The sequence below is a fragment of the Nomascus leucogenys genome, chromosome 8 (assembly GCF_006542625.1).
Source record: "Nomascus leucogenys isolate Asia chromosome 8, Asia_NLE_v1, whole genome shotgun sequence".
NCBI classification, from domain to species: Eukaryota; Metazoa; Chordata; class Mammalia; order Primates; family Hylobatidae; genus Nomascus; species Nomascus leucogenys.
In genome coordinates this window covers 4181012-4193524 of record NC_044388.1, presented here as the reverse complement: position 1 = coordinate 4193524, position 12513 = coordinate 4181012, and the positions used below count along the sequence as shown (strand labels likewise).

Below are 12513 nucleotides of genomic sequence, written 5' to 3'. Positions count from 1 at the left end.
CTGCAAGGCCACCTTTGACTCATTCCCCACGGGTGCGGGGCTCCCGAGAGCCTCAGGAGAGCCTGCTTGCCTGCAGACAGGGTCCGTGTCACAGTGACCTCCCGGAGCCCCACGCTCGGGCCTCCTACTTAAACACAGCCCCCACCAGGGCTCAGCCCAGCACTCAGGAAAGGAGGGCCTGGGAGGTGGGACGAACACAACGTGGGAGAGCTGACCATCACCACGGCCGCTCTGCATGGGTGCCCAGGCCAGGAGAATGCTCCTCTTGCCTGCTGCTGTGAGGAACCATGTCCTGGAACCTGGCTCAGTGTGAAGGCACCCACCGTAAGAGGAATCAGCCGTGTCTTTACCATTATGTAAAGACATCACGGCTCCCCTACCCAGCCCTTGATATGGGAATCTATTTTATTCATTTTTATCCCTAGTATAGATTATGGGTTTTGACATAAGATGCTCAATAGATGTTGAGTTGAAGTTGAAAATTTAAAGTACTTTACAAATGTGGGGGTTATCCCAAGACCCTGCCCCCAAGCCAGCAGAGCTCCTGAGACCCCCGTGGCCAGGACTGAGGGGAGGGGTGGGAACCAGGCCTTTTGGCAAACAAGGCCTGAGTGTTGCTGTTGACCTGGCCCTGGTCTAGGGCTGTATAGCTAGAGATGGAGGCCAGTCCCTACCTTGAGGGGCCACTGTCTGGTAGGCCCTGCTGGCTCCATCGGGGGGGCTCAGAGGATACCCCCTCGCTGGGGGTGCTCACCATTCCTGCCTGGGTCACTCACAGGAATCTTACTCTAGACCAACAGCAGGTCACCTGGCTGGCACCGGAAGCCCTAGGACGCTGGCCACGGAGGGGGGGCAGGGTACCACCAAGATCCTTCAGTCTGAGCTCAGCAAGTGTCCCATCTCCACACTTACTGTGCACCCGGATCACAGCCTCCAGAGAGCGGATGGCATTGAGGTTGGGTTTCTGTTTCCAGCCTTCTTCTGAAAGGGGATCCACCTACAGAAAACAGTACATCAGCCACCAGTCTCTCAGGGACCCACAGGCCCAGCTCAGTCCCACCCCAGGGGCCCTGGCCTTCTAGCCACAAGCACTCTCCCTAGGCCAGGAAACGCCGCCTGGACCTAACTTGGAACAGAGGCTTCCGCTTCGCCTACCTCATTTCAGGCTTGGCCACTCCCACCCTGTCCCATCCCATCTGCCTGCTCTTTGGATAGTCCTGAGAGAGCCGGGCTTACCTGCCTGACAGAAGCACAGATGGGGGAGGGAGACGGCTCACCTTGTTACCCAGAAGAGCAGCCACACAGGCCTCAGAGGCGTCACAGATGGCTGTGAGGTCATGGCCACCCTCCAAGGCCAGCACCACTGCGCCTCCTGCCAGGTTCATCAGTTGCTGCGTCATGTACCCAAAACCTAGAGGTTGGGAGGGGAGAAATGGGAGGGGCGGGAGTGGAGAGGTGACCCTGTTCTCTACCCCTGTGGCTTCCCTGCTTGCTTCCTCCCTAATAAAGAATGACTCACATGTATCAATCACTATTTCCAAAGTGCTTTCACATTGAGTGTCATGCAAAACCTACTAGTATGCTTCACTCGAGTCTCAGGGAGGTTAAGGGCCTTGGGAAAGGCCCCACAGCTAGTAAGTGGCAGCAAGGTAGGACTTGAACTTGGGTCATTGACTCTAGCCTGTGTCTTTTTCACTGAGCTGCACCCTCTCCTCTTTCTGTTTCTGGGCCCTGTGGCCCAGTGGGCTGAGTGGGCGCCCTCTATTCTGAGAGTGCTGCTCCTCTCTCCCCTTCCTCTGGAGCAGCTGCCAGCCCACCTGGAATCAACCCAGCTGTGGTGGGGAGTCCCACAGCTGAGCTTCCTGCCTACTGGACTTTAAGTCCCCATGGGTATGACCCAGTCAAGCCCTCCGTGGTGAACCGGCCTGGTCCTGAGAAAAGGCCTGGGCTGTGCTCGGCTAGGAGGTCCCGGGGAATTTCAGGGCCAGCTGCCATAGTCCTCCAGTCCTCAGGCTGAAAGCCCTGGGCTGGCCACTGCCACCTTCCCTTTCTGACTTGGGAGTGCCTCCCCACTCCCCGCACTGCCTGGCTCTCTGTCCCTATACCTCCCCCTCAGCTGAGGCTCCCTTACATTTGGCAGAAACATGGTAGCCACCCAGTGGGGCCGGGTGACCCTCAGCAGCATCAAATCCAGCAGACACCAGGACTAGGTCTGGAGAGAACTCTCGGGCGATGGGCATCACGACTATCCTGTGAGGTCACAAGAAGTGGCGATCATCGTACTGTGCAGGGTTGCCAGGGGCGGTCCTGCCAACTTTGCGGTGGGGCACCCTGTTCTTAGGACTCCAAGGCTCCCAATGCCCCAGCACAACTGGCAGATTTCTCTGACCTCCTTGACCTTGGCTGGCCACCTATGTCCCTGGCACACACAGCCTGAGGACTCAGCCCCCTAGGGGACTTAACTAGCAAGAGGCAGAAAGGAGCCAAGGATGGGGCACCAGAGGGAATGAAAGAGGAGTGTGTGTGACCGTGTGTGTGTGCATGCAAGCATCTGTGGGGTGCAGTGGCCGGAGCGACAGGGAAAGGGTACTCTCACGGCCTTGCGGAGTTGGACTCTGGTCACGAAGCTTCAGGGACTAGAAGTGCTCGGTCCTTTGGACTGAGTTGACCACACCCAGCTACTCACTACTTGAGAGCTGAGTAGGGGACAACTAGGTCCTCTGAGGTCCTGCGCCACCTGGCTACATTCTCTCATCCTCTCCCTCTTCCAGGCCCCCCCAGCTGCCTTCCTCTATCCCTGATCCAACTCTGGGGCCTGCCTGGGTGTTCTTCATAGCCCTGGGCTCTGAGAAGACTCCAGGAACTCCAGCCCAGGGCTCTCGTAGAATTAGCTGTCATGGAGATAACTCCAGAAAAATGTTTGAAGATCCATTTCCAGAATTCTCTTTTCCCAAATGGAGTGCAGGGACCCCAGTGTGAAATATATAAGGGCTCCTGAACAAATCCCAAAGCCCCTCTTCCAGAATGGCTTTAAGTTACTCCCCCAGTATGGACATTATCTGCTTTCTCTCTTTCTCCACAATTTCAATTTCTGCTCTTCTGCTCAAAGCCCACCTCTTGCAGGCAGCCTTCTCTGACTAAATGTGCCAGCTCTGCTCACTCCACCGCCCATCTGCCAGCAATCAATTTGACATTGGCTCTTGGTAATGTATGCCTTTGCAAAGCACCCTTTGACTTTTGCATTCTTCTCTCTGTGTGTCCTATTCTCACTGGCGTTCACCTACAATGTCTAGGAACTGGTGGGGACAGGCTGACAACCCAACTGAGCACCTCCGCCCTGGTGCTCTTGGGAGAAGGGACAGGAGAGGGTGGCCTCGCCCCTCTGGGCCCCCAGAGCACGTACCTGAAAGCAGCCAGGTACTCAGGATCCCCCATGGGGGGGTCCAGACCTCCAGCCCAGGCCACATTGACATTGAAGCCCTCACCGCTGCCAGCCCCTACCTGGAAAACAGGAGGCAAGAGAGACAATGAGGACAGCAGAGTCCCAGAAGGGGAACACCAGCTTCTTAGACCTGCCAGCCCAGCTCATCCAGCCTCCTCATTTCCAGGTGGGGAAGTTTAGGATCAGAGAGGCTCAGCAGTCTGCCCAGGATCACACAGCTCGTCATGACAGAGGCAGAGTAAGTGCCAGGAGGAGAGTCAGTGAGACTGGAGGATGTGGCCCTGACATGCGGTTACCTCATCCACAGCCCCACTCCCCGGGAAGAAGTTGCCGTCGTCATGGCGATGCAGGGAGATGTAGAGCACACTGGGGTCTTGGTAGAAGGTTTGCTGGGTGCCGTTGCCATGGTGCACGTCCTGTGTAGGGAGATGGGCAGTGATTAGGGAAGGCAGAGAGATGGGGGCTGAGATGGGCAGTGATTAGGGAAGGCAGAGAGATGGGGGCCAGGACAGGTTAGAAGGATTTCAAGGTCAGTGGCCATTCTGAGGTCAGGACCCTAGACTGTGATCAGGAACCTGGGGTTCCTAAAGCCACATGGTCGAGTGGCCCCACGTAATCCACTGCCCGGCTCTGAACCTCAGCCTCTCTGTGCTGGACAGGGCTGGCTGTAACATGAGATCGTGAAGGAGAGGAGGTGTCCCAATCTCAGGCCAGCCCACCTGAGAGAGTAACTGTGGACATGGGGTTAGTGGCAAGGAGAGGGAAGGGTTCAGGGTTACACACATCAGGAACCACTCTGTCTTGCATAAAGTCATGAAGTTATGAGGAGATCAGAAACCAAGCTCGGTTACAGAGGGGCAGGTACACGAGGCCCAGCCCCATCCCTCTTAGGGAGAGCTGGGCCCTACACTCGACTCACAGGACCGTGAGGGGACTCAAGTGTGCAAAGGTCCTCCACTGCTCTCAACTTCTGCTTAGAAATGTCTCTTTCACAGCTGCCAGTGCAGAAGGGACATAGCTTAGCAGTTAAACGCAAGCACTCTAGAGCTAACCGGCCTGGGTTCAAATCCATCTCACGACTTACGAATGACTGTGTGTGAGTTACTTAATCTCTGTGTTCACTTTCATCTGTAAAGTGGGTTATAGTCAGGATTAAATCCATCATGTGTAAAACCATCAGTGTCTGGATGTGATTAGTGGTGTACTGATGTTATCTGCTATTATTATTATTATCATCACTACCTGTACAGGAAATGCAGAAATTACTAGATCTGCCAAAAGAAGCCAATAGAGGTCAAAAGACAACACTCAAATGACAGCTCCTACCCATTGCGGGGGTTTGCGATGGCTGAATGCGTTCCCACACGCCATCCCCTCTAGGCCTCCCAACTGTGATGTGGGTGTTATCTTCACCCAAATTTTACACAAGGAGAAACTGAGGCTCAGAGAGGCTACTGCAGAACTAAGACATGAAGCCACATCTCTAACATCAGGATCAGGGCTTTTCCCCCAGGGCTCTCGAATCGGAGGGTGCTACGAACAGGCACCTACCCAGTCTACAATGAGGATCTTGCTGGCCTTGCTCTGCTGTTGCAGCTGCCGGCAGGCGATGGCCACTGAGTTGAAGAAGCAGAAGCCCCTGGAAGGAGAGACAGGTCCTGCCAGCCCATTCTCTCCACATGCCCTCACCTCCCCAGGCCCCTGGGTTGGCCCAGCCTGAGAAAGCTCAGGGAAGAAGAGAGAATGTCCCTAAAGGAAGTTCCTGGGGGCTTGCCCCCGACCTCATCCCACCCAGGTCTTCCTCTAGCCTTACATGGCTGTTGAATGATCTGCATGGTGTCCTGGGGGCCGCACCACAGCGAAACCATTCTGGAAAAAGAAAGAATGCCTGTCAATCAACAGACAGCTCTGACCCACAGCTGCATGAACCCAAGAGTTCAAATCTCAACCTGGTCCCCAGAGCCCTCAATTTCCCCTCCAAAACCCTGCGGCAATCTCTAAGAGGAATGCGATGCCTGGGGTTCTGGGCCTGGATTCCCCACTACCCCACTCTGCTGCCTCCTTTGTGGTGTGTCCACCTTCAACCCAAACCTCCTACCTTTAGCTCACGAGAAGCCACTTTGAAGGCGAGGTCAGTGACACTGCCAGCGGCCCAGCGGGCTGCATTGGAGGAATGCAGCTCATTCCAGATGGTGTCAGTGTCCACCTGCAGGAGCAGAGTCAGGGCCCGCATCATCCAAGGCTTCACACAGGAGCCAGGGCCCAAGGGGGTGGTCCCCACCCCACGGCCAGGACCCCAGGGGCAGGGAGCTGGGCAGACAGTGCTGCCTCCCCAGTGCCCCACCGCCCAAAGGCAAGGCCTCCTGTGTCCCCCAATCCCAGCATGACTTTTTCCCAGCTTAAGTCCCAGCACCAGCCCATTATCTGGCCAGCACTCTGCTGGCAGCATCACGCCTGCCTCCCCGGTCAGGGGAGGGGGCATGGCGTTACCTGGGCGGGACTTGGGGTTTGGGCCGGGAGGGGGTTTTAAGCCCCAGCTGACTCTGCTCAGGCCCTGCGGGACGGTCGGAGCTGGAGGGGCCGTCTGCACCACTGTCTTCCACTCAGGGCCCCTAGCCCAGGCTGGGAGGCCCCCCAAACCCAGTCCCTGGGCCTCAAGGCTAGGGAGGGGCCGGGGGGCATGATGGGGAGATGGGGAGGGCGAGGCAGACCAAGAGAGGCGAGGAAGGCAGAGAGAGTCGCAAGAGGCTGGAGAAAGAGAGAGAGAGAGAAAGACAGAGAGGGAGAGGAGGGAGGAGAAAACAGAAGCAACAACAGTTGGAAAAACCAGAAAGTGGCAAGAAATGGGAAGTTGTGAATAGGGCACTGACTGGCTCCCAAAGTCCCCCACCAACTACAGCTCCCACTTTCCCTCCGGAATGAGGCCTCCATCCCCTGCCTCTACACACCTTGCTTGAGAAACTACTGCAGGGATAGTGTTAGGCGAAGAGAGCTGAGCCGGAGGGAGCAGGAAGCTCCCTTCACAAAGGGGTGAGGACTGAGGAAGCAAAGCTCGCGAGCGGCGTTTGGGGCTGTGTCCCGGAGTAGGGAGTGCTGGGATCGCCAAGGACACTGGAAGCACCACCGTGATGTCACATCAGGCAGCCCAAGGTCTGGGGACCAGGCAGAGGTACCCCAACTTGCCACTTCAGAGCAGACAGAGCAGCCTGGCGGCCAATGCCCAATCACGGGGGTCTTTGAAGGGAGAGATGATCCTAAGCCCCAGCCTTGGCCCTGCTCCTGAAACCTCACTCAACATCTACCAGACACCTTCTAGGGGCGAGGCTTAGGCTGGGCTCCGCATTCGGGGGACACTGTGGGTCCGAGACACGCCTGTCCAAAAGGAGCTTCCTGCTGCAGGGGGCACCTCAGGAAGTCCCTGGCCCACCCTGTCTGGCAGAACCACAACAAGCAGAGGTTCTGCAGGGCCTGGGCCTGGGAGAACCACAGGGAGGAGAGCTGAGAGCCCTGGCAACGCCCCCCTGCGACCCCTGGGCACACTTACCCCAACCCCACCACAGGGCAGCATCACAAACATCCGCTGTGCCAGGAGCCCTGCGGAGAGAGGCCCAGCCCACGTCAGCGTGAATACTCCCAGCCTTCGGCCCAACAGGGAGCAGGGAGCCCAGACAGCAGGGCTGGGTGAGTATTGGGGGAGAGAAACGTGGAAGGGAGAGGTGGAGGTGGGCTGCGGAGGGGCTCGGCAGCAAGATGGAGTAGGGACGTCCAGGGTGCAGGAGGAGGCTGGCTGGGCGGGCAGAGCCAAGACAGGAGTGCATGGGAGCTGGGTGAGGTGAGCGGGCACGGGGAGACAGGGCCACTAGGCCCTTACCTGCCAGCTTCCCATTGTCCAGTTTGAGGCGGCTGAGCGGGTTGGTGCCGTAGAGGAGCACGTGCCGCTCAGAGTGGACCGACTGCAGCTCTTCCAAGGAGGCCTTCCGGCCTCGGAGACACTGAAAAGGGGACCACAGAGCTCTGAGCCCATGCTCGCCCCTTCCCTCCCATCACCACCACCCAATGTGCCCCTCATCTCTCATGGGCCCCAAGGCCCCCCACCCCTCCCCTCCCATGACTCCTCCCTCCACCCATTCCTCGGGCCCCACCCGCACCTCCTCACCTCACACTGGCTCCGGAGCCCCCGCTCCTGCAGCCGGGACCAGATGCTCTGGATGCGGCCGGCGTGCTCCGGGTGCCTGCTGTTGTCACCGCAGGAGCACTGGTGCTTCAGCATGACCGAGTCATAGATCAGCCCTGCGGGAGCAAGGGTCAGAGAGGGGACCCAGGGAGTCCTCATGCCCCACGGCCTTGGCTGCAGAGAACACGCCAGTACCGCCACAGCAGGCACCCACCTGGAGCCGGGCGGGCACACACCCCTCACACACACACACACACACACACACAGGCCTGCATTTCATCCTGCCCCCTGCCCCAGCCCCAGCCCCAGCCCCAGCCCCTCACACCTGTCCACACACGCCCAGACACTTCCCCAGGTGGCAGCAGCCAACACACCAACACAGCTCCAGCCAACAAGGCTGCCACAGAGCCACGGCCTTCCCACATGCGGACACAACTGCTGGGTGGCCCAGCACTCGAGGGCCCAGCACCAGGCCCTTAAGTGCTCAGAGCAAGGCATCAGGCCTAACGTACAGCATCTCACCACGCGTGTCATGAACCCAGAGAGGCTACCAAGGGGCAGCGGGCGGGAAAAGAATTCCTATGAAACCCCCAGACCAGAAGCTAAGAAGCCCACGATGACACCGGACCATGTGATAGACAAATCCAGCTTTGGAGAAGTGACTATTTCAGTCTGACCCGTGGGAAGTCTTAAGAGGAGGGTCCTGCTCATCGCGGGTGGGAGGGCCAATTTCTGTGCGTGTAGGACACCAGCGACTCTCAAAATGCTCACACCATGTGACCCGGGAATGCTACTCCTTTAGAGTGAACCTTGGGAATTAATCCCAAGCATGAGGAAAGATTTACGCATAAGGAAATTCAAATAAGCTATAATCTAAATGTCTAACTGATAAGGAATCCCTCAGTAAAAATGAAACACAATAATGAAATACTATGAGACTCTCAGTTTTAAAGACTAATTATGCCAAGAAGGATTCATAATATGTTAACTAAGTAAAGCAGGATACAAAACGTAGTGCATGTGTTCATGGCACCTGTACATATGGCCAGAACGAAGCCTGGACTGAAACACAGCAGAATTTCAGAGGGGTTACTGCTGGGTGGTGGGATACTGGTTGGTGATTTTTCTTTTCTTCTTAGGTTTTTCTGTGCTCTTCAAAATGTCTAAAATACTTCTGAGCTCTTTTTACAAGCAGAGCAACAGTAATAAGTATCATTTTATAAAAGGGCTGAGTGCATTGGCTGGAAATTCTTACCCCGGCTTGACTACCCACTTGCTATTTGACCACAGACTTGTCACCTTAGATTTCGTGAGCCTTGGTCCTCATCGGCCAAATGCAATCACCAGCTGTTCCATGTGCTCCATGGGTACTACGTGGGCCTAACAAGGCTAAGCGCTCTGTGGCCTCTAAAAACGTCCCAAGTGACACCACGACACCCACATGGACTCGTGCAGCCGAGCCCCTCCCTCCACCCGCCACCCTCCTCCCAGTCTCACCGGTGGTGAAGGGCAGGGTCCTGGCAGGGGTCTCTGAGCTGGAGAGGACTCGGGCCTGGCTGGCAGGCTCTGGGGCTGACAGTGAGGCAGGTGCGGCTGGGGAAGATTGAGCTCGGGACAGAGGCCGGTGCCCACCCTGGGCCAGAGGAAGCAGCACAGTGTCCCCGGTGCTGCCCCGGGGGAGCCGCCCAGCCAGTCGCTGCTGTTCCCAGAGCAACACCTAGGGGAAAGACGGGGCCTTGGTCTCCAGCTTCTCAGGGTCCTGCTCCCTCTACTTCTGCCTGAGGTCTTGGATACTGCCAAGCAGGCCCCTTTCCTAGACAGATTCCAGGATAAACCTAGACCTGCTGTCCAGTGGGGCTCTGGCCTTTGACTCTCTAAGCCCCCTGTCCCCTGCAGCCCCCTGACAGGCCTGCACCCCAGACTGACCACCCATTCCACCAGCTCCCTGGGCCCTTGGGGCTCCAAAGCCAGGAACCCGCGGAGGGGCGCTGGATCTTGCACTGACCAGGATGTCCTCCTGTCCTGGACTGTGTAACTGTTCAAGAACATGTATGTGGCCTGTCATCATGTGTTATGGAGTGAATTATGTTCCCCACCCTCAAATTTATATGTTGAAGTCCCAACCCCCAGTACCTCTAAACATGACCTTATTCAGAGATGGGGTCTTTACAAACAGAAGTAATCAAATTCAAATGAGGTCGTTAGGGTGGGCCTTAACCCAGTGTGACTATTGTCCTTACAGGAAGAGGAAATCTGAACAGACATTCACAGAGGGGAACCACGTGAAGCCACAGGAAAAAGATGACCATCCACAAGCAAGGAGAGAGACCTGGAACAGCCCCTGCCCTCACACTCACAGCCCCCAGAAGGAACCTACTCCACCAACACCTTGATTTCGACTTCCAGCCTCCAGAACTGTGAGACGGTAAATGCCTGCTGTTTAAGGCACCCAGCCTATATCCCAACAGCTCCGGCAAGCTAATGCACGGGGTCTTGATTCCCACAGTGAGAGCATTCTGCTGGACGTGCTGGAGCCTGGCTCCATCCCACCTCTGGCCCTAGCCACCTTTCTGGATAGAGGGGAGACATACCAGGGCAGGAGTATGTGTGGCTCCAGGAAAGGACAGACTCCCTCCTGGACAAGGGACATGCTTCACCTGAGACTGGCAAACTGTTGTATGTATGTGTGTGTATGGCTGTGTGTGTGCATGTGTGTGTGTGCCTACACCTTAGTGCGGATCCAGCACCCAGGATCTTATAGGGCAACCATGGGTCCTAGAGCTGCCTCTTGCACTGATGTCGTATCTCCCTCCCTTGCCCATCTTATGCCAGGCCCCAGAGTCTTCTGAGGACACTTTCTGAGGGGCAGGTGGGGACTGCCATACCTGAGGGTGCTGCTGGAGAGGAGCAGGGCCCCTGGCCTCAGGCTGCCCATGGCTCAGCTCCCTGTGCTCCAGGCCATCGTCTACCACCTGGCCCGGTCCCCCGCCATCTGTCTCCAGGTCTTCAGCCGAGGGTATCTGCCGCAGCCGGGGCTTCTCACTTGGCTTGGCTGACCTCTGGGGAGGGGAGACACCTTTCTGAGAAGCCATGTTGGAGCGAGGGGCATGGGGTGGGAGGTGGTGGCTGGGCCAGGCAGCCAGTCATCTTGCTAGGACTCCAGCTGCCATGCAGCTCTGGGCCCCAAGAAGCCACATCCCCCTCTTTTGCCCTCCAGGTCCCTGCCCTTTCTAAGTACCCCTCTTCTTTTGGCCCCTAAGGCCCCAGTTAAGCACTCCCTCAATACCTCCACTACCCTTGATCCAATTCCTCTCACCTTGATCACCTGGACGTGAGTTTTGAGCTGCTCCAGGCGGGGCTGCATGGGGCCCGGCGGTGGGGGAGCGGTGGCACTGGGGGGCAGGGGCTCTGAGCGAGTCCGGCTCAGTGGCCAGTGGAGGCCTGACCCAGAGAGCCGCTCGGTGGTCATTAAGGACTGGGCAAAGTGGAAGGGCAAGGGCCCAAGCCCGGGCACTGGAAAGAATCGGGGGGTGGAATAAGGAGGGAACCACAGGGAGCAATGGAAGGAAGCAAGGGTATAGGGTGGGGGGCCAGGGTGCAGCAGGGCAATGCGCAGGACAGGCAGACAGAGATGGGGAGGAAGGATGGGTCCATCCCAAGCTTGGCCCTTAGCAGGGTGCAGGGACCCAGCCCCTTCCCTGGAGAAGCAGCAGACTCACCAGTCAGCAGCGGGGCATGAGAGCCTGAGGGGTCCAGGAGAAGAATGGGCTGCAGGCGAGAGGGCAAGGTGCCCCCAGCCTCGGGCTCCAGGCCATGGGGCAGGAAGAGGGGAGTGTGGGGGCTCCCCAGGATTGGCCCCCGAGGGCCCAGAGTCGGATGGGTCCTGCGGTCACCGTCAGCCTGGGGGAGAGGCGGGAGAAGTCACGGGGAAGAAGATTCCAGCAGAGAACAATGAAGGTGATGGGGTGAGGCAGCAGGAAAAGGGAGTGAAAGAAGCTGGGGGCGCTTGGGGTGGGGGTGGGCACCCCAGCCACTCACCCTGGCAGGGGCGGGCAGCCCCAGCGTGATTGCGGGCAGCAAGGACACTGTCGGCAAGGCGAACGGGGCCACAGAAGTCTCCTGCAGCCGCAGCCGCTGGCCCAAGAGCGCCTGCCATAGGGAGCAGGGCGAGGGTCACCGGTCCCAGACCTCTACCCCAGCGCGCCTTCCCCAGAACACCCAGGAGGCTCTGGTAGGGGCTACCCAGACCCTGTAGCCCCAGCCCAGGTAAGGCCGCTTGCTGGAAGAAGGCTGAGCCTCAGAACTGCCCCAGGAGAGCCCAGTCTCGGCAAGGCCTTACCTCCGAGCCCAGGATGGGATTGGGGCCGTGCTCGCTGTCATTGGGGGAGCTGCACCCTGACGCGGGCGTGCTGCTACTACTTGGGGAGGAGTCTGAGGGTTGGGGAGAAAGGGAAGTGCAGTCAGAGGCCAGGGTGGGCAAGAGGGTACAGCCAGGCCGCCTGGTGCAGGAGACCCAGGAGCATCCCCTTCCTTAACGGGCACCTTTGCTTCCTGCTTTCTTTCTTTTTTCTTTCTTTTTTTTTTTTTTTTTGAGACAGAGTCTTGCTCTGTTGCCCAGGCTGGAGTGCAATGGCACAATCCCGGCTCACTGCAACCTCCACCTCCTGGGTTCAAGCGATTCTCCTGGCTCAGCCTCCCAAGTAGCTGGGACTACGGGCATGCACCACCATGCCTGGCTGATTTTTGTATTTTTAGTAGAGACAGGGTTTCACCATATTGGCCAGGCTGGTCTCAAACTCCTAACCTCAGGTGATCGACCTGCCTCAGCCTCCCAAAGTGCTGGGATTATAGGCGTGAGCCACCGCGCCCGGCCTCCTGCTTTCTTCCCATCAGAGCA

At 57.7% G+C, this 12513-nt stretch overlaps 1 protein-coding gene across 6 annotated transcripts in view; it reads right to left on the bottom strand.

The window, feature by feature from the left end:
- Positions 1-12513, bottom strand: part of HDAC7 (histone deacetylase 7) — a 37467-nt gene that overhangs the window by 1757 nt on the left and 23197 nt on the right. For 3 of the 6 annotated variants that reach the window (XM_030816678.1, XM_030816679.1, XM_030816683.1), the window contains exons 8-24: positions 11956-12047; positions 11655-11765; positions 11336-11516; positions 10933-11129; positions 10502-10675; positions 9114-9333; positions 7599-7732; positions 7314-7434; positions 6987-7036; positions 5541-5648; positions 5256-5311; positions 4994-5081; positions 3739-3858; positions 3404-3501; positions 2132-2250; positions 1278-1411; positions 913-997 (exon numbers count right to left, since the gene is read on the bottom strand). In XM_030816678.1, coding sequence (XP_030672538.1) covers positions 913-997; positions 1278-1411; positions 2132-2250; positions 3404-3501; positions 3739-3858; positions 4994-5081; positions 5256-5311; positions 5541-5648; positions 6987-7036; positions 7314-7434; positions 7599-7732; positions 9114-9333; positions 10502-10675; positions 10933-11129; positions 11336-11516; positions 11655-11765; positions 11956-12047 — 2088 coding nt within the window. The remainder of the gene's footprint in view (positions 1-912; positions 998-1277; positions 1412-2131; positions 2251-3403; positions 3502-3738; positions 3859-4993; positions 5082-5255; positions 5312-5540; positions 5649-6986; positions 7037-7313; positions 7435-7598; positions 7733-9113; positions 9334-10501; positions 10676-10932; positions 11130-11335; positions 11517-11654; positions 11766-11955; positions 12048-12513) is intronic. The other 3 variants (XM_030816680.1, XR_004031262.1, XM_030816682.1) reach the window with 3 other exon arrangements.